At 51.9% G+C, this 24,804-nt stretch overlaps 2 protein-coding genes across 2 annotated transcripts; one reads left to right on the forward strand and one right to left on the reverse strand.

Moving 5' to 3' along the window:
- Window positions 1-615: 615 nt before the first annotated feature.
- On the forward strand, window positions 616-11,299 carry LOC309447217 (olfactory receptor 14A16-like; the record flags this gene model as incomplete). The annotated part of the gene is made up of 5 exons (XM_082067620.1): window positions 616-643; window positions 10,307-10,443; window positions 10,564-10,716; window positions 10,882-11,153; window positions 11,254-11,299. 5 exons carry the CDS (start codon window positions 616-618, stop codon window positions 11,297-11,299), a joined length of 636 nt encoding a protein of 211 aa, XP_081923746.1.
- Window positions 11,300-18,917: 7,618 nt separating this feature from the next.
- Window positions 18,918-19,840, reverse strand: LOC309447218 (olfactory receptor 14J1-like; the record flags this gene model as incomplete). Its single annotated transcript, XM_082067621.1, has 1 exon — window positions 18,918-19,840. Exon 1 carries the CDS (start codon window positions 19,836-19,838, stop codon window positions 18,918-18,920), a length of 921 nt encoding a protein of 306 aa, XP_081923747.1. The 5' UTR covers window positions 19,839-19,840.
- Window positions 19,841-24,804: the final 4,964 nt, after the last annotated feature.

Consider the following 24,804-nt stretch of genomic DNA (forward strand, 5'->3'; position numbering starts at 1 on the left):
TGGAGGGTGTTGGTCTTCTCCTGAGTAGCAAGTGAGAGGATGAGAGGAAATGGACTCAGCTTGTACCAGAGAAAGTTCAGAATTGATATTAGGAAACATTTCGTCATGGAGAAGGTTGTGAAGCAGTGGAACAGGCTGCCCAGGGAAGTGGTTGAGTCACAATTCTCTGTTCCTTAGCACAGCTTCTAGGAGGATCTGTTCCATCATCTTCCCAGGCACAGGTAAGAGGCTGACAGGTCAGTAGTGTTCAGGGTCCTTCTTTCTACAGCAGAGAAACACTGCCACACATCACAGGTTAAAACGTGGAGACTGGACATGAGGAGGAAGAAATGTCACTCAAAGGGCAGTGCTGTGGTACGAGAAATCATCCAGAAGGAGCAGGAGATCAGTCCATGTACTTGTGTTTCCAGGAACAGCATGAGAGTGGAGACACATCAGTCAATGTATGGAAATACCAGGGTGAGAGCAAGGGGAGGAAGCGAGATGGGTGTCTACAGCCTGCAGGGAAACAGCAGCAGCTGAGGGTCAGTGTAGGACAACCTGTGGTGGAGATGGCAAAGGGCACTGGCAAGGCTGGATGTCACCAGGAGAACCCAAGTCTTTGTCCCCTTGGCTATGGCCATCGCCTCTGCCACCAAGGCCTGTGAGGAGACACGTTGTCCTCAGGCACTGGGGCACCTCATGGCCTCCTGCACACCCCCAGTAAGGCTGGGAACTGTCACCCCATTGTCCTTCACTCAGCACCACACAGCCCACATCCCCTGCCCCAGGAAGAGCCCTGAGCAATGTGTGAGGGACAGGATCTGCCTTCCCAGGGGCTGGGGGTCAGCCTCTCTGCTTCATCCAACTAAACCAGGGTTTTCTCAGCACCTCAGCTGCCTGCACGTTTCCCTTTGTTTATCTGCCACCATGGCCTCCAATTCTCTGCTGTAGCGAGTCCCTGGGGAGGCTTTGCTGGTACTTGCTCTCAGTGGAACTCATTAATACTTCAAGGAACTTAGTACTTTTTTCTTCTGGCTTTGACTTCTGGAAAGGTTTGTGCAATCTCCTCTCAGCACCTGAGCAATGTTCAAGGACTCAGCACCAAATGCACCATGGGGCTCATTACACTCAAGAAAGCTCTAACAAACCATGTCTCTTCTTGTAATTTCCTTCCAATCTTATATAGTTAATTAGAGAGTTTTCTTTGTGTAATTATGGAGAAAGATTTCAAAAAGCTTCTGATGAAAAAGTCTTTCTATTGTAAAGGGTGTATTTTAATCCTTTTCAGTTTGGAGAAGATGTGATTGCAGCATTGTCTGATGTTGATCCAGGGTCTCTCCTAAGGAGGTCTGGACTGGCTGGAGAAGCTGTCCCTTGAGGTCTCACACCATGTGGACAACCTTGCTCCTCACCTCCCCAACCCCATCGTTTCTCTCATTGGCCCCCTGGGCCTTGCATCCCTTTTCCTCACACCAGACTTCACTGCAGTCTGCAGCTGGATGTGCCAGCTCCTTTGCACCAGCTCCCACCTGCTCTCCTTGGAGACCCAAGTGCACACAGCAAAGAGGGACTTTGCTTTACCCTTGAACAAACAAAATAACACTGATGAGATTCATGATTAAAAGAAAACACACACCTCCACTGAATGCCAATGACAAGCTGCCACCACTGAGGTTCACCTTCTCCAAGGCAGAACCATGCAAGAAATGTTTTAGACAGAAAGGAAATTATAAAATAAACACAATAAAGGAGTTGGCTAAAGACAGAATAGACAGACTACTGAAAGACAAGGAAGCTTTTAACTCCTTGAAGCTGAAAGCAGCAACTGGATTGTTGACAAGTGTCTGAGTGATCAAAGAGTAAGAGGAAGGGAAACCCAGAGAGCAATCGCAAGTGTTGTGTGCAGATCAGCTGCTGGAAATGGGACTTCAGACACGGTCAGTTTAGTCAGGGCAGGAGGAAATACCTGGAGGATGAGGGAGATCAGATGCACAGATAACAGAGAGAGTGCTGAGAAGGCAAATCTAGTGCAGGATCAGTAGTTCTCCTCTCGCTCTTGATGCACATCCTGAAAAGTCTCATTTTGATCTTATGGGAAAACACTGGTGTTTAAAGTATTCAAAACATAAAAAGGAGAATTAAAACACCAACAGCGTTTGATGCTTACAGTTGCAATAAGGCATTTACTTCATTCTACATCGTTCTTTTGGTTTCTTTTTTCCCTCTTTTTTAAAAGTGTTCTCTAGATTTCTCTCCTACCAAAGCCTACAGCGTTAAAAAAGATAATCCTGGTGTCTTGCACAGAGTCGAAGGCACCAAACAATCCACTGCCATGGCCTGTCAGTGCCACTTTCTACTCTTGGCACAGAGTGAGTCATGCTGGAAGCTGTTGGTCACTCTTGCCTGATGGAGGGAAGAAGGAGGAAAAGGTAAATTGAACTGTTCTCTTTTTAGATGGCCATGTTAACAGTGATCTCAACAGACCTGTGTTATCTGTCTTTGTACGTGATCATAAGGAAAAAAAATATATTTATCTTTGGTAAATATATAGTAAAATATATGATTGTGTCCAGTTACTCACAAAATACATTTCCTACCAGCACTCTGAATGGAAGAATCTTTCTTCTGAGAAATTGCTGTTTCCCAGTTCTCTGTGACTAAAGACAGGAGTTTGGAGAACAACCAGCAGTGGATGGGGATCAAGTGAGGGGTCACTGGAACTATCACCATCCTTCCCAGTCTATGGGACAGCAGGGGCAGACCCAGGACCTGGGACAGCAGGACGGTGTCACAGTGAGGCCACTCTCCACCATCTGTGAAAGCTCATGGAGACTGGGGGGACTCCCTGACCACTGGCAGCTCTCACACAGTGTGTGCACTTTTCAAAATGGCCAATGGGTGAGCAGGGGAACTAAGGGTTGTGCCCCAGAGCATGTCCACTGGGACCCCATTTCTGGGTGTCTGGAAGAGAAGGTGACGGGGTTTGCCCAGGGCAGGTTGTGCCTGTCCATCCTCTGCTTTCTGTGAGGAAAGGACAGGGTTGTGGATGTGGGGAGAACATTGATGGTCTGTTACCTGGAAGTCAGCAAGGTATTTAGTGTCAACCTCCACAATATTCTTGTTGGGGTATTATGGTCTGTGTCAGTGTGTAAGCAGATGTCTATAAAGCAATCTGGATGGTTGGGCTTGGAAAGGTGCTGTAAAAAGGAGATACTTTCCAGTCATGAGGACAGTCCAGCACTGGAAGCGGTTTCCCAGGAGTGCGCAGCCACTCTGTCCCAGAAAGTGACCAAGATGTGTTTGGATAAAGCCCTGAGCTATCTGGTCTGACCCTGCTGTGAGCAGGAGGTTGGTCAAGACACTTCCTGCCATCCCATCCAGCCTGAATGATGCTGTCCTTCCTTCCCCTTCATGTTTTCCATTTAGGGACAGCTCTCAGGTTCTCCCTGACCACAAGAATAATTCACAGAGGGTGCAGGGCTGCTTTACAAGTGCCCTAAACAGTCCTGAAAACATCTTTTGCATCCCTTTTCATTTGCCCCAAACCAGGTTCTTTTTTGCTGTCCTAATACTCTTCCAGAAAGAACAGCCCATGTTGTTAACCCTTTCAGAGCATGTTGTTCAAGAGGTGTCAGCCTCCATGCACAGAGTCTGCACATCAGCCAGGCAGCAAAGCCACTGTTACAGAAATGGTGACGAGGCTCTTGACCAGCTCCTTGAACCCACGGATCAGCGTGACACGTCTGCTGAGATTCCCGGCTGCGGCGATGAGAACGATTCATACAGACTCGGACAGACGCACAGGCACCGGGTTCTTGTTTTCAGTGAGAGGAGAGGCAGGCAGAGCTGAGCTCTATTTATTAACAGTTCTCAACTTATGTGTCTACAGACCAAGAGGTTGGACAGTTTTTTTTCAATAAATGTTACTCTAAACACAACACACTCGTGCTGTGACTCTTTTCAGTCATGTTCCCATGCATATCCTGGGGGTGACGTACCAACCCACTCATTCACAATCCCAGGCCCAACATTCACACATCAGACATATGAGGGTGGTTTTTCGACCTGAGATATCATTCTCACTGGCCTGGGCTATCACTTCTTACACTCATAAAAAACATACTTGTGTATAATCTGTTCAAGATCCTTTAGCTGGAACTGCACATCCTACCGTTCCCACACCCTGGAACACCTAAACTTGATGAGCAGAGCATGTGAGTCCTCGTTGGGAATCCTGGCTCAGCTCCTGACCCATGTGCTGCTTCAGGCTGTGAAGGGAATCAAAACCAACTTTTTGACTGGGTAGTTTATTTTACATGTGTCACACAGGGCAGATGAAGGGAGCTCAGAGCTCCAATCTCTGGTGCACTATAAGGCTTGATACCCCATCCATAGGTACATATCTAAGTGGTTCAGATAAAGGGTGGTCTGGCAAAAGTCACCCTTTGTGTCCCCAGGTGCAAAACACAAATACCCTCACAGTGACCACAGGCAGAGCCTGAGAAGTATAAGAGAGAAAAGGTCTCCTTGTCCTGGGGTCAGGGCTCTGCCATCCTGACAGTAAATAGACATGAAGGGCTCACATGGCATGAGAGCCACCTTCACATCACCTTCACCACCTGTAACCAGTGTCTCAAGGCTTTTGCTTCACCAGCCTCCAGGGACAGGGACCTGCACTGGTTGTTTCCTTCACAGCTGTGTCAGTGATGGCCCTTCATGGGGTCACAAACACCCTCAGAAACTTGGGGTTTGCTTCTGCCTTTCACTTCATTAGAGGTTTGTTCATTCTTTCAGTAGCTGCAGTTCAGGATCATGGCAGCAGAGGTCTCATTAACATACAAAATGCTCTTACAAGCCAAGGCTCTGTGCATCATTTTCCTAAAGGCTTCAAGTCTGGTGTGGATGATTAGAGGGATTTCAGGAATAGCCAAACAGAGAGCATTTCCATAATAAATAGCAATTAAGCAGTATTTCTTCTATTTCCTTCCCTGCTCACCCTTCCCTCCCTTTCCAGAACAGGTGGTCTCAGCAGTTTCCTGTTCATATTGTTCTGGAGTGTCTCCTGATAAAGACTGAATGTATCGGAAAACTGAGTGCCTAAATTACCATGTGAGTGAGGAGATAGTCTGGGATGCCTCAAGAGGAATCACACTCCTCTGGACCAAGAGGTGGTTGTACCTGGGAATTTCAGGTGCCACAGCACAGCGATACTTGTGTTCAGGAGCTGGTCAAGTGACCCATCTCCTGTTCTGTAAAGGTGTCTGAGCTTGCTCAGGTCACCCCTGACTTGAGCCCCACCCACTGCTGGGTGTTCTCCAGACTCCTGCCTTCAGGAACAAAGGCCCAGGAGACCTTGCTGGTGAAGATGGAGGCAAAGAAGCCATGAAGTACCTCAGTCCTGTCTGATTCTACTCTTAGAAAGTTCAGCAGCAGGTCCACATTCACCCTGTCTATTCTTTTACTGCAAATGAAGCTGTGTCAGCTCATCTTGCTGCCCTTCCCATGCAGGTATCAAGTCCAGGGCACATTTGGTGTCATCCCCCCATCCATGGACAAAGTTTCTAAATTCCTCCTTTGCAGCTTCCCCTGCTCCCACCTCCTGTTTGCTGCCTTTGTGCCCTGCAGCTCCATCAGTTCGGAGGAGCAGCCTCACAAGATAAATGCTTCTGTTCATGGGTATTCGGAGACACCATTCCTGTGCTTGGAGCAGGCTGTCCTGTAAGACTTGTCAGATTTCCTGAGCTCCTTCACTTTTCAGACCTGCTTCCATGTCACCACTTTAACCACCATTTCCCCCAGTATGTCAAAGTCTTCTCCTCTGGAGCCCACCAGCCTGTGCTCTGCTCCTGGCCTTCCTCCCTCCCCTCTGGTGCCGGGGACCCCACTGTGTCCTGGTCATAACAGCCAAGGTGGACACTGATGTTCACATTCCTTACTTGTTTTCCAGTTCCAGATCCAGTTGAGCATCACCCTTGTTGGCCCCTCAGGAAGCTCTGTTAAGCAGTTGGCCCAAGATCCTTTGGGCTGTTGGCACCTGCAGCTTTGCCTGGCCAGTGAATGTCAAGGCAATTACAGTTCCCCATAGGAACCTGCTCATTGACTGGAGACTTCCTTGCGTTGCTGACAGAAGATCAGGAATTTGATTTATGTCAGACAGAGCAGATTTCAGCTGCTCCAAGATGGACCCACTCCTTGCCAAATCTGAGCCACTCAGTGATGTTGGCAGCACCTCTGTGATACTGTATTTGAGAAAGGGTAAAAAATGCTGCACAACAGCAGGTGGGAGAGAGGAGGGAGGAGATGTGAGAGAAAAGCTCTACAGACACCAAGGTCATATCCCATAAGACCCAAGTAGGTCCCTCAGCAGGCCAAAGCTTGCTCTCCTGAAATCCTGCTCTTTGCCTTGTTATCATCTTCCAGGAGCCTCAGCTCCACTTTCCCATCCCTGACTGTTCCATCCTGACCAACTCTTTCTGGTTTGTAAGTCTGAAGTCCCACAGGGCACCTCACCCCACTGACTCCTCAGTCACCCATGTCAGGAAGATGTTGTCAATGAGCTCCAAACCCTCCTGGATGGCTGGTACCTTGCAGATAGGGGATATCTTAGGTCTGTCACGTGGACACAGCCTGGAAACATGAGGCTTCTTTCATTTGTCTGAAGGAGGACTCATCTAATTACTCTTCATGACCAGTGAGACAGTGAATCAGTGACCAGTTCTGTATTGGGGCAGGAGAACAACCCCATGGATCAGGACAAACCAGGACCTGACACACCGAGCAGTGACCCTGAGGAGAAGGGCCTGGGCACTACAAGGTCCCCACACCAGCCCGTGGTGCACGCTCACCATGAACAAGGCAGCTGCACACGGGGCTGCGTGAGGAGGAGCGTGGGGACCCAGACACCTGCAGTTCTCATCCCAGTCGGTTCAGCACTGGTGTGACCCACACACACGGGTGTGTGCCAGTGTGCGGCTTCCCAGTTTGGAGAAGCAGGGAGGAACTGGAGAGTGCAGGGCTGTGCCAAGGCAGGTTCAGCACCTTGTGCACATGGTGTGGGGTGCTGAGGGACCTGGGCTGCTTTGGCCCAGCAGCGCTGGGGAGGCTGCAGCAGTGCAGGAGTAGCCTGAGAGTGCTTGAAGGGTGGTTTCAGAGGTGGTGGAGGTTTCTCCATAGTGGGAAAGAGCATGAGAAAGAAATAATGGCCAAAGTGCAGCTGGGGAGGTCCAGGCTGCACATGAGCGGAAAGGAATGTGAGTGGAAGGGCAGTGCTGTGGTGGAGCAGGTCATCAGAGGGAGTCTGCATCAGCCCAAGGCTTTGTGCTTCAAGGACCAGCTGGGGAGGATGGAGAGATCTCAGCAAAGGAAGGAAGATGCTCAGACAAGAGCAAGGTGGGGCAGCAAGGGGGATGTCTCCAGCCTGCAGGGACAGAGGTGCAGGGGATGCCACAGCACAGGACAGGCTGTCGTGGAGATGATCAAGAGATGTAAAGGGGCTGAAAGCCCCTTTAGACATGAGCTCCTTCTCCCCTTGGCTATGGCTGTTGTCTGCACCTCTGATGGCTGTGAGGAGACACCTTGTCCTTGCAGCACAGGGGCCTCATGGCCTCCTTGTCCCCAGCCAGGAACCTGGGAGGTGTGGGACCATAGTCCTGCCCTTGGCCTTGCACAGCCCCACATCACACTGTCCCAGGAAGGGCCCTGGGCAACGTGGGAGGGACAGGATCTGACTTCCCAGGGCTGGGGGTCAGGGCTTGGCCTTTTGGTTAAAGAAACACAACCAGATTTCCTCAGCATCAGAGCCACCTTTACTGTGCTTTTTCTGACCTCCAGTTTTCTTCTCTAACCGAACCTGGATATTGTTTCTCAGTAGGTTCCCTCAGTGGGACCCATTAACATTACAAGAAACTTTGGAGTTTGAATCTAAATTTAACTTCTTGAGAAGTTTCATCACCTTCCTCCAGGGTCTGAAATTCATGGACTCAGCACCAAACCCACGAGAGGGGTCATTAAAGCACCTTGTGCTGCTCCTGTGCTGCTGAGCTGGGCTGGGCTCCTGGGACACAGGGAGCTCATGGCAGCGGCAGCGCTGCAGAGAGACAGCTCTGCCCAGGAGCAGCTCCTCTGCACACGCAGCAGGGCTGAGGGCTCTGCCCGCAGCACCGAGGGCACAGGAGCCAGGCACAGAGAGATTAAAGGCAAAGTGGGGTGGCTGGTTGCTGAGGATTCAATGAGACAACTCTTTGCAGTGCTAACATGGTAAGTCTCTGGCTGTAGGACAATGCAGCTGCATTTCTTGTAAGGAGACCGTAAGCTGGTACATCCCACAATTTACAGGATCTGTCAGGTCTCTCTCACAGTATCTCTGTTGTAGAGGAGAAGAACACACTCCGGAGCAGGGCTTTCCTGCTGCACTGTCAGAGGGACAGGGAATGATGACAACTTCTGCTGAGGGTGACTGCAGGGGGAGCACCCAGGGTTGCCCAGGGCTGTCCTGCAGAGCAGGGTCCCTGCACCCAAGGGCTGTGCTGGGCAGGGACTCTGCCGCCTGCCAGGTTCAGCACTCAGCCTGCCCGGGAGATCCCAACAACAAGGAGGGGAGAAGCTGTGGGGAAGAAGCGACCCCCAGCAGGGAATGGTCCTTCTGCTGCTTCTGTACAGGTATTACTTTAATGATTACTCAGGTTACCTGAGTCTGTCCTTTCAGTTTCCTATTCCAAGATTGGAGTTGGGGGGGCACGGAGGGGCATGTGTGAAAGGATAAATGCAAAATGAGCTCTCATGTTTTAACAAGTCACTGAGACTCCTGAACTGCAACTCTGAGTGATCAGTACATCTGCCAGAAGGCTCATGACATCCCTTCCCCACCCCTCTGCCTGTGCACAGCACCTGCATCACCTTGGCTGGACCCGTCAGCCTTAGTCTGACCTGTCCTGTTTTCCAGCCTGCAGACAGGAAGATGCCCCCAGGCAGTGCCCTGTGAACAGGCAGGATCTGTAGGGCCAGGGGGAGGGCACAGAGGGTGGGATGGTCTGTGAGCACTGACAGGGAAGAGACATGGACAGGGAAACACCTCCCAGGGGAGAATCTCCAGGCAGCAGGGAAATGATCAGAAATGAGAGGAAACCAAACCCGGAATGGTTATGCGAGGGAGAACAGAGAAAAGTCCCTTTGACCCCCTGCAGGTCAGATCCCTCCTGTGAGCAGCCCCTGGCCTCCTCTCCCACCCAGCAAAGCCTCTGCCCTCAGGGCCGGGGGCTCCAAGGCATGAAGCAGCTCCTGTGCAGCCAGAGCTCCAGTTCCTCTGCAGAGCACAGGGGCTGAGAGCAGCTGCCCAGCAGTGTTGGTGTCTGGGAGGTGGCTGCACAGCTGGGGAAGGGTGACGCTGTCTGAGTGCCCGGCTGCCTCTGCCCTGGCCTCTCTCACACCCACCCTCACCGCATTTTCCTTCTTGCTCCCCTGCTCTGGGTCACTGCTGTTGGGATCTTGTTCTTGCTGTCAGGCTCTCTGGGGATGGCAGTTTCAGCTGCAGAGTCACAGCCTGATCTTGTGGGTCCTTTCCTGCAGGTGTGTCCATGGGAACATGTGTCCCAGCTTTGCTCTGACCTGTGGGGCTGTGGGCAATGCAGTCTGTGGGGCTGGGGAATGAGCTCTGTGTGTCTTGGGCTAAACGTGGGGTGCTGAGAGCTTAGGAAAGGGTGAGACCTGTCATGGTCTGAGGTGGGTCCCTCTGCTCTCAGCAGCGCCTGGTGGCTTTTCAGGGTAACATGGGAGTGTGATCAGCCTCCATCTCAGAAAGGTGCCAGCCCAGGGCAGCTGGAGCAAGACAGAGGGACAGAGCAGCTGCCCTCACTCTGCACTGACCCACAGGAATCCTCTGGTCTCGCAGGACTCACTCTGTTCTCGCCGAGTGCAGCAGAAATGCTGAGGGTTTCTGACACCCAACAACACTCTGCAGTGAATATGGGGGGAGATGTAAAAATACCTCGAACTCTTAAGCTACCTTCACCATCTCTGTTCCCTATCACTGGGAAAGCAAGTGCTGACAGCCCTTCTGTGTTAGCAGAACCAGGACAGTCCCCACGATTCCCGTGGCCTCACTTCTGCAGATCTGGCCTGACTTATCGACGGCCCATGGGCACAGGCCCTGCTCTTGGTTGCACATTTTCCAGCCCAAGCAGGGCTGCAGCCACACTGCTGAAAAAGGTTCTCCTAGAAAAACAAGAGAGTGTCTGCGTGTGACAGGGGAGGGTCTGTGGGAGTTGGTTTGATTTTTGTCAGAGAACTCTGCCCTGGATTCTCACTGTCTTTTTTTTTCTCATGACAGCGCCCCATGCTCAGGAAAAGCAAATGTCCAACAGCAGCTCCATCACCCAGTTCCTCCTCCTGCTGTTCACAGACACACGGGAGCTGCGGCTCTTGCACTTCTGGCTCTTCCTGGGCATCTACCTGGCTGCCCTCCTGGGCAACGGCCTCATCATCACCACCATAGCCTGGGACCAGCACCTCCACACCCCCATGTACTTCTTCCTGCTCAACCTCGCCCTCCTCGACCTGGGCTCCATCTCCACCATTGTCCCTAAGTCAACGGCCAACTCTCTGTGGGACACCAAGGTCATTTCCTATGCAGGGTGTGTTACACAACTCTTTCTGTTTGTCTTTTTAGCTTCAGCAGAGTTTTACCTTCTCACCGTCATGTCATACGACCGCTACGTTGCCATCTGCAAACCCCTGCACTACGGGACCCTCCTGGGCAGCAGAGCTTGTGTCCACATGGCAGCAGCTGCCTGGGCCACTGGGTTTCTCAATGCTCTGCTGCTCACAGCCAATACATTTTCACTGCCCCTGTGCAAGGGCAATGCCCTGGACCAGTTCTTCTGTGAAATGCCCTCGATCTTCAAGCTCTCCTGCTCATGGTCCTACCTCAGGGAAGTCAGGCTTCTCGTGGTCAGCGTCTGTTTAGGATTTGTGTGTTTTGTGTTCATTGTGGTGTCCTATGTGCAGATCTTGAGGGCCGTGCTGAGGATCCCCTCTGAGCAGGGACGGCACAAAGCCTTTTCCACCTGCCTCCCTCACCTGGCCGTGGTCTCTCTGTTCATCAGCACTGCGATGTTTGCCCACCTGAAGCCCCCGTCCATGTCCTCCCAATCCCTGGGCCTGGTGGTGTCTGTTCTGTACTCAGTGGTGCCTCCAGCAGTGAACCCCCTCATCTACAGCATGAGGAACAAGGAACTCAAGGATACCCTGTGCAATCTCATATCCCTCTGTTTTCAGAAGCAATAAACTGGCCATCTTCTTCAATATAGGAGTTTTAATGTAGCTAATTACAAGCCCAGCCTGTCAACTGGATTTTCTGGTGTTGTTGGTTGTTTTCTTATTGTGATAATGTTGTCAACCCCTTTCTAATTCACTGCTGGCCTTTCTTTTCTAACTGTTGGCTGCTTAAATGAGCAGCAGTGCTCTTCTTGTCTCTAAACAGAATAAAGGGCTCTTTAGTGACTTGTTTCTCACTATATCCTTCCTGCAAGGGCTTTTTGGAGCTGCAGGGACAGTTCCTGTGCGTGGGTGGAGGGGAAAACAGCTCTGGCATGGCAGCCCTGTCAGGGAGCAGCAGCACTTGGTCATCCAGAGCTGTTCTGGTTCCACTCCCACACTCTCCTTCTCATCCCTGGTGTTGGTGCAAGGCCTGAGTGCTCTGGCAGCTTGGTCACCATCCTGCTGTGTGTCAGTCCTGTGGGCACAGGCAGGGACAGGCAATGGGCACTGCTGTGACAGAACTGGCCTCAGTAACAGTACTTGCACAAGGAAAGTGATCTTCTATGGGCAGTGCATGATGGTTTATATCTTCTTGCAAAGTTTCTCTCAAGATTATTCCTACAGAAGTGGCCACAGATGAAACATCAGTGTGCAGATGAACAGTGTGTGTGTGCAGGGCTGGCACACAGCAGTGTCCTCTCACAGCCAGGCTCCTGCCAGAGACCTGCAGGACCAGCAGAACAGGGGCTGGGCTGTGCCCCTGTGCACTGGACACCCCGTGGAAGGAGCCTCAGGTCAATCACCATGGACTGGCCCCTCACAACCACCATTTCCAGCTCTGGCCTCTCACCCCAGCTCAGAGGTCTTTGTCCCTCCATGGAATTACACTGAATGAGTAGGTCAGAAATCCATGTTTGCGTTGTACAGATGGCATGTGAGCATGCAGAACAGGTACATGAGTTGACATGAACTTGAGTCAGCACAAACACCATCAGCTATTCCTGTAGGTTCCATTATGGCCTGTGGGACAGACAGGGTCTCAAGGTCATTTCTCATTGGGAATAACATTGCATGGAAACTGTTTGAATGCAGCACTGGGACGTGCTTTCTTTAACCAATGTCCCTGTGTCCATTCCTCGTGACGTGGGACATGTCAGATGAGTGCAGAGCAGGTGACACACCACAGGGGTGAGGTGTCTTCTGTCCTTTGGGAGTGGCAACAGGAGGCCAGAGGGACACTGTGACTCCTGCCTCTGTGTGTAAAAGGGACAGACTCTGTCTCTGAACATCCCTGGGTGCATAAGGAGCCCATGAGGCCAGCTCAGATGTGGACACCTGACAGAACCTGACATTTCTGTGTGTGACTCCAGAACAAACCCCACTGGGCCAGACAGATCAATCTCACATGCTCCTGTCTGCTATGTTGTCCTTACCCGTGAGTCTGGATTGTGGTCTCAAATGTGTCAGAGCAACCAGAGAGGTACTCAGGTCCTTGGAAAAGGCAGTTGTCAAACCTGTCTTCAAGAAGGGCAGGAATGAGAACTGGGAGAATTACGGGCTAGTGAGCGTACCTCTGTCCCTGGGAAGGAAATCAGACAGGTCTTCCTGCAGCCATGTCCCAGCACTTGGAAAACAAGGAAGGGATTAAATACACGTAGTAATAGACAGAGTTCTGGCACTGCAAGCACAGGGAAAGGCCAACGTTTCATCGCCCACAGTCCATACACTTTCTGAAAAATTCATATTTTGGCAGGATAGAAATTCCACAGGCATTTTATTGGAAATATTGAATTATTTCATTTGATGAAAAAAATGAGTGTGGGGTTTTTTGTTGTTGTTGTTGTTGTTGGTTTGGTTTTTAAGTTTTGAGGGGAATTCTCAGGTTCTCGGGCTGAGCTCCATGGTCTCACTATAAGCACCCAGTGCAAACCTCAAGAGGCCCCCGTGTACCTGAGGTGTTTGCCTGGGACGGGCAGGTATCAGACCAGATTGATAGAGCGATGGTGCTTTCATCACTTACAATTAGTATTCAACACTTGTGCATCTAATTAGCTAAGTTTCAGGACTGTAGGTGAAGAGGCAGATATGTGAAGAGCACTTAGAAGATGTGATAGAAGAATATTCCAGTGAATAATATAGAATCATAGAATTATTTCAGTTGGAAGAGACCCTCAGGACCATTGATTCCAACCACAACCTAAATCTAGAACTAAACCGTGTCCCTAAGAACCTCGTCTAAACATCTTATAAACCCCTGCAGTAATGGTGACTCCACCACTGCCCTGGGTAGCCTGGACAACCCTTTCCAGGAAGAATTTTTTCCTAATATCCAATCTGAACCTTCCCTGGCACAATTTGAGGCCATTTCCTCTCATCCTGTCACTTGCTACTTGGGAGAAGAGACCAAGACCCTCCATGTTCAACCTCCTTTCAGGCAGTTGTGAACAGCGAGAAGGTCTCCCCTCAGCCTCCTGTTCTCTAGGCTCAACAGCCCCAGCTCCCTCAACCGCTCCTCATCACACTTGTGCTCCAGCCCCTCAGCAGCTCCGTTCCCTCCTCTGCACTCTCTCTGGTGCCTCAACGTCCTTCTAATGAAGAGGGACCCAAAACTGAACACAGGATTCAAAGTGGGGCCTCACTAGTGCTGAGTACAGCGGCACAATCACTTCTCTACTCAAGCTGGCCACACCATTCCTGATACAAGCCAGGATACTGTTGGTGGCCTTTTTGCCCACCTGGGCACACGCTGGCTCATGTTCAGCCACTGTCTTTCAACATCCCCAGATTCCTTTCCACCAGGAAATTTCCAGCCACTCTTCCCTGAGCCTGTAGCACTGCCTGGGGCTGTTGTGACCCAAATGCAGGACTCGGCACTTGGCCTTGTTAAACCTCAGACAATTGGCCTCAGCCCAATGATCCAGCAGGCCAAGATCCCTCTGCATGGCCTTCCCACCCTCCAGCAGATCAACACTCCCACCCAACTTGCTGTCATCTGCAAACTTACTGAGGCTGCACTCGATCCCCTCATCCACATCACTGATAAAGAGATTAAACAAAATTGACCCCAATACTGAGCCCTGGGGACACCACTCGTGACCGGTCTCCATTCACCACAACTCTTTGGGCCTGGCCCTCCTGCCAGTTCTTTACCCATCGCAGATACACCATCCAGGCCATGAGCTGCAGCTTCTCCAGGAGATGCTGTGGGACACGGTGTCAAAGGCTTTACTGCAGTCTAAGGACACAACACCCACAGCCTGGGTGGCGCATACACTCCCCACGACAGACTTTCCCTCATCTGCTCAGCCGGTCACCTTGTCACAGAAGGAGATCAGGCTCGTCAAGCAGGACCTGCCTTTCATCCAGCCATGCTGATTGGGCCCGATTGCTCGTCTCGTGTGTGTGACCTCACAGTCCTTTCCCAGCCATGTTCCTGCTGTTGGCCAATCCCCTGCAGAGGCAGAAGTGACCTCACAGTCCCCTCCACAGCCATTGGTTCCTACTGGACTATGAGTTCCTGAGGCACAGTGACCACACGACATCGTACCCACCATCACCCTCCTTGTGGTCCAGTGTGTGAGCAGATCAAACTAAGCTGCTTTCATCAAATGTATCTGATAGATTTCCTATGAAGGCTTTGAGTGGAGAAACGTTCCTCAGAGGAGCTGCTGTATTTACTCTGGGGCATTTTACATCTCTGCTTCTGCCTCTGATTTTTTTTCTTCTTCTTGTTTATTCTGATGTGAAAGAGCTCTCCAAGGAAAAGATTAATGGAATCCTACAATAACGCAGGTTGGAAGAGACCCCTGAACACCATCTCTGTCCCAGTGACCTTTATGGCAGCCCAAGGAATAGCTGACAGCATTTGTGCTCACTTGGGTTCATTCACCACATACACACAGTGGACATGCACATGATGTGTATGTTTACAACTCATGTGCAAAATGAAAACATGGACTTTTGACCTAGTATTTCTTAGAATCATAAAATCATAGAATGTCACAAGTTGGGAGGGACCCACAAGGATCATCAAGTCCAACTCATGTCCCTGCACAGGACACCCCACAGGTCACACTGTGTGTCTGAGGACGTTGTCCAGTCTCTTCTTGAACCCTGTCAGCCTTGGGGCTGTGACACCCCCCTGGGGAGCCTGTTCAGTGTCCAGCACCTCTGGGTGAAGAACATTTTATTATTGTCCCACCGAAACCTCCCCTGGCACATCTTCTGCCATTCCCTTGGGTTCTGTCATTGATCACCAGAGGGAAGACATCAGTACCTACCCTTCCTTCTGCCCTTGTGAGGAAGCTGTAGCCACCATGAGGTCTCCTTTGAGTCTTTTCTTCAGCTCTGATGCTCAGAAACCCCTTGGTTTGTTTCTGAAGCAGAAAGGAGAAGCCATGAGCTCCAGGCAATGGGAAGGGGGATCCTGTCCCTCACACACGGCTCAGGGCTCTTCCTGGGACCGTGGGATGTGGGTGTGCAAGGCCCAGGGAAGGACAACACTGGGACAACAACTTCCAGCTTCCCCATGGGGCTGCGAGGAGGCACCGAGGCCCCAGTGCCATGAGGACAACATGTCTTCTCCTGGGCCTCAGTGGCAGAGACAACTGCCATGGCCAAGGGGACAGAGACCTGGGATCTGTGGGTCCCTTCCAGCCTTACAGCGCCCTTTGCCATCTCCACCACAGGCTGTTCTACATGGTGCTACCCCTGCCCCTCTTTCCCTGCAGGCTGCAGACACCCATCTCGCTTCCCCACCTGCTCTCACCCCAGCATTTCTGCACCTTCACTGCTGTGTCTGCACCCTCACTGGCTGCTCTTTGGAACACAAACCATGGGCTGATCCAGCTCTCTCTGGGTCAACCCTCTTGCCCCACAGCACTGCCCTTCCCGTGACATTTCTTACTCCTCATATCCACTCCTCACCTTCCAAGCTGTACTTTCTGACATTCTTTTGTCTTCTCTGCCTCTTCCCACTACCAAGGGAAGCCCAGCCACCTCAGAAACTGCTCTTCATGCAGAGAATCCCATCGTCAGGCTTCTTGTGTTTTTTTACCTGACCATAGAGAAGTCACCTCCCCATGATCTTCTAAATCCCAGGACTGCCACTGGCCTTTCAGCTTCTCTGACACAAAACCATGTCCCCACTGCTGTCCCATCATGTTCTCAGGTGGGATGGACATGACAACCCATCTCCAAGGGCTCTTCCTGGGTAGGGCCTGTGGGTACCTTGGCAGAGGTTCTTTCCCAGCCATGTCCCTGCTGCTGAGCTGTCACCTCCAGAGACAGAACTGGCCTCACTGTCCCCTTCACAGCCACAAGATTCTGACTGGATTATGAGTGTCTGAGACCCAACTGACCGCATAATACCACACCCACCCATCCCCCTCCTTAGCACCCAGGACCTCACCAGACTGAAGCATGTTCTATACATTCCTACCCCTGCCCCTCTTTCCCACAGGCTGTAGACACCCATCTCGCTTCCTCACCTTGTTCAAATTTGTCAAATATATTTTCTGCTAACACTGTGAGTGAAAAGCGCTACTCACTGGAACTCCGGTACTTCCGTTAACACCTTCCATATCTCTTCTTCTGCCTTACCATTTTTTATTTTTTTTTTCCTATTCCTCTACCTATTCTCTCTCCAGAAACCTCTCCAAGGAAAAATTCTGTCAAATCACAGAATAACTCAGGTTTGCAGAGAGCCCTTGTCTCACTCATCTTGTCTCACTCTCCTGCTCAGGGTGAACAGGTGAGGCTGCTCAAGGCCTCCACCCAGGTTTGTATATTCCTCAAGGCACTTAAAGTGCTGTCTCTTATATCTTGGAAAGGGAGAATAAAGACGTTCAACAGTGTTGTCCAAGTGCTGGTCACTGAGGGATGACACCAGTAACTGGCTGCACACAGGACTTTGTACCACTGATGATATTGGGGCTTGATGGTTCAGCCAACTTCCCACCCAGCACCCACTTTTTGAGCCCCATCAGCACCACTCTGGCCAAAAGAGACCATGGCTGAGCCTTGCAAATGCCCTGTACACAACATGCCTTTCTTTCCCCATTCCATTCAGGTTCAGCAATCCCTTCCTTGTCTTTCACATTCCTGGAAATGGCTGCAGGAGGACGTGTCTCATCCCCTTCCCAGGGAGGGAGGTAGGGTGGCCAGCCTGTAGTTATCCCAGCTCCTATCCCTGCTCTTCTTGAAGATGGGTTTGAGGTCTGCGTTTCCTTAGGACCCCAGAACCATTCTGATTTCTATGGCACTTTTGAGATCACAATCTGGAATCACAAGCAAGGGTGACAGAGCAGACTGGAACACTTGAAATGATCCTGTCCAAGGCAGCTGAGATTAATCTCACTGATCCAGTGGGGTTTGTTCCTGGAGTCACACACAGAAATATCAGGGTTCTGTCAGGCATCCATATCTGAGTTGGTCTCAGGACTCCTTGTTCACCCAGGGATGCTCAGAGTCTGTCCCTTTTACACACAGCGGCAGGAGTCACAGTGTCCCTCTGACCTCCTGTTGCCACTCCCAAAGGACAGGACACACCTCAGCCCTGCGCTGTGTCACCTGCTCTGCACTCATCTGAGATGTCCCACGTCATGAGGAATGGACACAGGGAGCTCAGTTCAAGGAAGCACAACCCAGTGCAGCATTCAGGTGATTTCCCATAGGTTGTTCCTCCCAATATGAAGAGACCTCAAGAGCTCATCTGTCTCAGAGGCCTTCATGGAATGGAAAGGAATAGTTGATGGTGTTTGTGCTCACTCAGGTTCATGTCACCTCACGTACATGATGTGCGTGCTCACATCTCATTTGTACAAGGCAAACATGGACTGCTGAACTATTCATTGAGTGTCCATCCATAGAGAGAAAACAGGGTGAGAAGCCAGTGCTGGAAATGGTGGTTGTGTGTGTCCATGGTGACTGACCTGAGGCTCCTTCTATGGGGTGTCCAGTGCACAGGGGCAGAGCCCAGCCCCTGCTCTGCTGGTCCTGCAGGTCTCTGGCAGGAGCCTGGCTGTGAGAGGACACTGCTGTGTGCCAGCCCTGCACACACACACTGTTCAGATGTACTCTGGGGTTTCATCTGCGGGTCACTTTCTTGAAAATGTTATTGAGAAAAACTTTGTAAGAAGATCTAAACCTTCCGATCCTGCCCTGAGGAGATCACCTTCCTATCTGGAAAGGCTGTTGTGAGTCCAGCTCTGTCACAGCAGTGCCCATTGCCTGTCCCTGCCTGCGCCCACAGGACTGACACACAGCAGGACGGTGACCAAGCTGCCAGAGTACTCAGGCCTTGCACCAACACAGGGATGAGAAAGAGAGTGTGGAGTGGAACCAGAACAGCTCTGGATGACCAAGTGCTGCTGCTCCCTGACAGGGCTGACAGGATGAACTCCTTTCCCTCCACACAGGAACTGTCCCTGCAGCTCCAAATAGACCTTGCAGGAAGGATACCATGAAAACGAGTCACGACAGGGCCCTTTATTTTGTTTAAATAGATGATATAATGGACAGTAGTTATACAAGAGGAGCAGGCAGTGAATGGGGGATGACAACATTATCACAATAAAACCACCATCAACAAGAAAAAATAGAGATGAAAGGCTGGTTCTGTAATTAGTTACATTAAAGCTCTTATGTCGAAAAAGATGGGCAGTGTATTGCTTCAAAGAACACTAAGTCAAGAGTTTCCACAGGGCACCTTTGAGCTCCCGGTTCCTCATGCTGTAGATGAGGGGGTTCACTGCTGAAGGCAACACTGAGTACAGAACAGACACCACCAGGTCCAGGGATGGGGAAGAGATGGACGGGGGCTTCAGGTGGGCAAACATCGCAGTGCTGATGAACAGAGAGACCACGGCCAGGTGAGGGAGGCAGGTGGAAAAGGCTTTGTGCCGTCCCTGCTCAGAGGGGATCCTCAGCACAGCCCTCAAGATCTGCACATAGGACACTACGATGAACACAAAACATACAAAGAATACAGATGCACCAAATATAACAAGCACAAGTTCCCTGAGGTAGCCGTCTGAGCAGGAGAGCTTGAGGATCTGGGGGAGTTCACAGAAGAACTGGCCCAGAGCATTGCCCTTGCACAGGGGCAGTGAAAATGTATTGGCCGTGTGCAGCAGAGCACTGAGAAACCCAGTGGCCCAGGCAGCTGCTGCCATGTGGACACAAGCTCTGCTGCCCAGGAGGGTCCCGTAGTGCAGGGGTTTGCAGATGGCAACGTAGCGGTCGTACGACATGACGGTGAGGAGAGAATACTCTGCACCAAGCAAGAAAAATACAAAGAAGACCTGGGCAGCACAACCTGAATAGGAAATGACCCTGGAATCCCACAGAGAGTTGGCCATGGATTTGGGGACAATGGTAGAGATGGAGCCCAGGTCGAGGAGGGCGAAGCTGAGCAGGAAGAAGTACATGGGGGTGTGGAGGTGCTGGTCCCAGGCTATGGTGGTGATGATGAGGCCGTTGCCCAGGAGGGCAGCCAGGTAGATGCCCAGGAAGAGCCAGAAGTGCAAGAGCTGCAGCTCCCGTGTGTCTGTGAACGGCAGGAGGAGGAACTGGGTGATGGAGCTGCTGTTGGGCATTTGCATCCTTGGACAGGAGGCACTGTCATAGGAGGAAAAACTGTTACAAGTTAGGTGAGACTTTTTCAAGTACAATGAAAACTATTTTGCAAAGATGCTCCACGTATCACAAACAGAGACTCTTCTTTTACAGGGCATATTCCTCCAGCTCCATGGCCAGAGCCTTGTTTGATGGCTCTGCCTGCGCACTCTTGGTAAATCAATCCACCTCTACAGAACTGGGCAGGGACAGGGATCAGACCTGGTGTTCAACTTTCTAAGGTGAAACCACTTGTAATGCAGAAAGGCCTGTCAGCATCTGCGCTGCCAATGCTATGGTATGGGAAGTGTCAAGGCAGTTTAAGAGTTCTATGTTTTTTACATTTGCTCCCCATTTCCCCTAGTGAGTGTTCTTGTATTTCTTTCTGCTGCACTCAGGGAGAACAGAGCGAGTCCTGCGAGACCAGAGGGTGCCTGTGGGTCAGTGCAGAGTGAGGGCAGCTGCTCTGTCCCTCTGTCTTGCTCCAGCTGCCCTGGGCTGGCACCTTTCTGAGATGGAGGCTGATCACACTCCCATGTTACCCTGAAAAGCCACCAGGCGCTGCTGAGAGCAGAGGGACCCACCTCAGACCATGACAGGTCTCACCCTTTCCTAAGCTCTCAGCACCCCACGCTTAGCCCAAGACACACAGAGCTCATTCCCCAGCCCCACAGACTGCATTGCCCACAGCCCACAGGTCAGAGCAAAGCTGGGACACGTGTGCCCATGGACACACCTGCAGGAAAGGACCCACAAGATCAGGCTGTGACTCTGCAGCTGAAACTGCCATCCCCAGAGAGCCTGACAGCAAGAACAAGATCCCAACAGCAGTGACCCAGAGCAGGGGAGCAAGAAGGACAATGCGGTGAGGGTGGGTGTGAGAGAGGCCAGGGCAGAGGCAGCCGGGCACTCAGACAGCGTCACCCTTCCCCAGCTGTGCAGCCACCTCCCAGACACCAACAGTGCCGGGCAGCTGCTCTCAGCCCCTGTGCTCTGCAGAGGAACTGGAGCTCTGGCTGCACAGGAGCTGCTTCATGCCTTGGAGCCCCCGGCCCTGAGGGCAGAGGCTTTGCTGGGTGGGAGAGGAGGCCAGGGGGCTGCTCACAGGAGGGATCTGACCTGCAGGGGGTCACAGGGACTTTTCTCTGTTCTCCCTCCCATAACCATTCTGGGTTCAGTTTCTTCTCATTTCTGATCATTTCCCTGCTGCCTGGAGATTCTCCCCTGGGCGGTGTTTCCCTGTCCATGTCTCTTCCCTGTCAGTGCTCACAGACCATCCCGCCCTCTGTGCCTTCCCCCTGGCCCTACAGATCCTGCCTGTTCACAGGGCACTGCCTGGGGGCATCTTGCTGTTTGCAGGCTGGAAAACAGATTATAGATAAAGTGTAAGGTGTCCAGCAAAGGTGATGCTGGTTCTGCATAGGCAGAGGAGAGGCAAGGCATGCCAGGATTCTCTTGAAGACCTACTGCAGTTCACGTGTCTCAAGTATTGGTTTAAAATTAAAAACTGCCTTAATCACCACCCATTCCCCAGAGTAGGAGACTGAAAGCACAGACTCAGGGAGGTTCCTTATCTTTGTAGTACTCTTTGTCTTCTTCTTCTCCTTGAAACCTCCTCTTGTCAATATTCTGGAATGAGCTGGAGCAGTGACCAGCCCTGACCCACGGAGAACCCAGCAGCAGAAGGACCCTGCCCTGCCGGGGGCCGCTCCTTCCCCCCACAGCTTCTCCCCTCAGTGTTGCTGGGATCTCCCGGGCAGGCTGAGCGCTGACCCTGGCAGGCGGCAGAGTCCCTGCCCGGCACAGCCCTGGGGTGCAGGGACCCTGCTCTGCAGGACAGCCCTGGGCACCCCTGCCTGCACATTGACATTTACACCCCACAGCCATCCTGGGGAGAACGCAGCATTCACGTCTTGTCACTGACAGTGCAGAAGGCAACCCCTGCTCTGCAGCACATCCTCCCCTCTGATCAGAGAACCTCTGAGAGCTGTACTTATATCTCTCGCAGGCTCTGAACTGTGACAGCTTTCTGAGATCCTACCATGATTTGCAGATGCAATGCCCTGCAGCCACAGACTTCATATCTGAGAGGATTTCCAGTGATCTCTGAGCATCCTCCCAGCCCAGACTGCGTTTCCCTCCCTGGCTCCTCGGTGCTGCAGGCAGAGCCCTCAGCCCTGCTGCGTGTGCAGAGGAGCTGCTCCTGGGCAGAGCTGTCTCTCTGCAGTGCTGCCGCTGCCATGAGCTCCCTGTGTCCCAGGAGCCCAGCCCAGCTCAGCAGCACAGGAGCAGCCCATGATGTCCCTTTCTCTGTCCCCTCCGGGCTCCTCCAGGTGTCCCTGGGGCTCCAGGGTCACATCCTTTGAGACAACCTGAAGTAATCAGTAAAGTTAGTTGTGTCTGCTCTGCAGAGATACTTCTTGCCAGGGGAAGAAGTATATTGTCGTTCCATCACTTTCCCAGGGATGGAGGTGAGGCTGACCGGTCTAGAGTTCTCCGGGTCCTCCTTCTTGCCCTTTTTGAAGACTGCAGTGACATTTGCTTCCCTCCAGTCGTCAGTCACCTCTCCCGTTTGCCACAACTTAGCAAAGATGATGGAGAGCGGCCCAGCAATGACCTCAGCCAGCTCCCTCAACACCCGCGGGTGCATCCCATCTGGACCCATGGATTTATGGATTTACCTTCAAGCAGCCTTGCCCACGGGATTTCCTCCAGCAATTGCCTGAACAGGCCAAAGTTTGCCCTGCTGAAATCCAGGGTTGCAATTCTGCTTGCTGTCCTGCTCCTGCCACACGAGATCCTGAACTCCACCATCTCATGGTCGCTGCAGCCAAGGCAGCCCTCAACCTTTACCGCCTCACTCAGCCCTTCCTTGTTAGTGAGGATGAGGTGCAGCAGCTCCTCTCCTGGTCGGCTCCTCCACCCTTTGCATCAGGATTTCCCATGGATGCACTTGCTGAACCTCCTGGACTGTGTCTGGCTGAGTCATCCTTCCAGAAACATCAGGGCAGTTCAAACCCCACGACAAGCAGGGCCTGTGACTGAGGCCGCTCTCAGCTGCTGGAGAGGCCTCGGCAACGTCCTCACCCTGAGCTGGTGGGTTGTGATGGACCCACAGCAGTATCACCCCAATGCTCCCAGTAACCCTCCCACTGACCCCTCCAGTGCTCCCAGTAACCCTCCAGTGCTCCCAGTAATGCTCCCGTTAACCCCTCCAGTGCCCCCAGTAACCCCCACTAACCCCTCCAGTGCTTCCAGTAACCCTCTCACTAACCGCTCCAGTGCTCACAGTAGCCCCCAACTAACCTTTCCAGTGCTCCCAGCAGCCCCCATTGTTCCCAGTAGTCTTCCAAGAACTCCCAGTTAACCCCCAGTGCTCCCACTAACTGTCCTTGTGCTCCCAGCAGGCTCCCCACAGTGCTCCCAGTAACCATGTTGTGTTCCCATTAACCCCCCACTAATCCTCCTACTGTTTCCAGTAATCCTCCCAGTAAACCTCGCAGTGCTCTCAGGAAACCTCTCAGTGCTCCCAGCAGCCCCCCAGTGCTCGCAGTGAGCCTCAGCAATCCCCTCATTGCTCCCAGTAATCACCCGCTAGCCCTCCCAGTGATCCCAGTAACCACCTAGTGCTTTCATGTGAGCCCTCAGCAACCCCCACTGTTCCCAGTAACCCCTCCCAGTGCTCCCAGTAACCCCTCCCAGTGCTCCCAGTAGCCCCCACTAACCCCTCCAGTGCTCCCAGCAACCCCAATTGTTCCCAGTAATCTTCCAAAAATTCCCAATAAACCCTCAGTGCTCCCAATAACCCTCCCAGTGCTCCCAGCAACCACCTAGTGCTCCCAGTAAACCCCCACCAACTGGAATGTTCCCAGTAACCCCAACAATGTTCCCAATAACCCCGAACTCATCCTTCTAATGTTCCCAGTTACACTCCCAATAACCCTCCCAGTAAAGCCCTAGAAACCCCCAATGTTTCCAGTATCACAGTATCACAGTATCACAGTATGTTTGGGATTGGAAGGGACCTCAAAAGATCATCTAGTCCAATCCCCCTGCTGGAGCAGGAACGCCCAGGTGAGGTCGCACAGGAACATGTCCAGGTGGGTTTTGAATGTCTCCAGAGAAGGAGACTCCACAACTTCCCTGGGCAGCCTGTTCCAGTGCTCTGTCACCCTCACTGGGAAGAAGTTTCTTCTCAAATTTAAGTGGAACCTCTTGTGTTCCAGCTTGATCCCATTACCCCTTGTCCTATCATTGTTTGCCACCGAGAAGAGCCTGGCTCCATCCCCATGGGACTCACCCTTTATATATTTATAAACATTAATAAGGTCCCCCCTTAGTCTCCTCTTCTCCAAACTAAAGAGACCTAGCTCCCTCAGCCTTTCTTCATAAGGGAGGTGCTCCACTCCCTTAATCATCTTCGTTGCCCTATGCTGGACCCTCTCCAGCAGTTCCCTGTCCTTCTTGAACTGAGGGGCCCAGAACTGGACACAATATTCCAGATGTGGTCTCACCAGGGTGGAGTAGAGGGGAAGGAGGACCTCTCTCGATCTACTAACCACCCCCCTTCTAATACACCCCAGGATGCCATTGGCCTTCCTGGCCACAAGGGCCCAGTGCTGGCTCATGGTCATCCTGTTGTCCACCAGGACCCCCAGGTCCCTTTCCCCTACACTGCTCTCTAATATGTAATCTCCCAACCTATAGTGGAACCTGGGGTTGTTCCTGCCCAGATGCAGGACTCTACACTTGCCCTTGTTCAATTTCATCAGGTTATTCCCCGCCCAACTCTCCAGCCTGTCCAGGTCCCGCTGGATGGCAGCACAGCCCTCCGGCGTGTCAGCCACTCCTCCCAGCTTAGTGTCATCAGCAAACTTGCTGATAGTACACTCAATACCCTCGTCCAAGTCGTTAATGAATATATTGAATAATATTGGCCCCAACACTGACCCC

This window comes from Streptopelia decaocto (genome assembly GCF_964273445.1).
Source record: "Streptopelia decaocto genome assembly, chromosome: 17".
NCBI lineage: Eukaryota > Metazoa > Chordata > Aves > Columbiformes > Columbidae > Streptopelia > Streptopelia decaocto.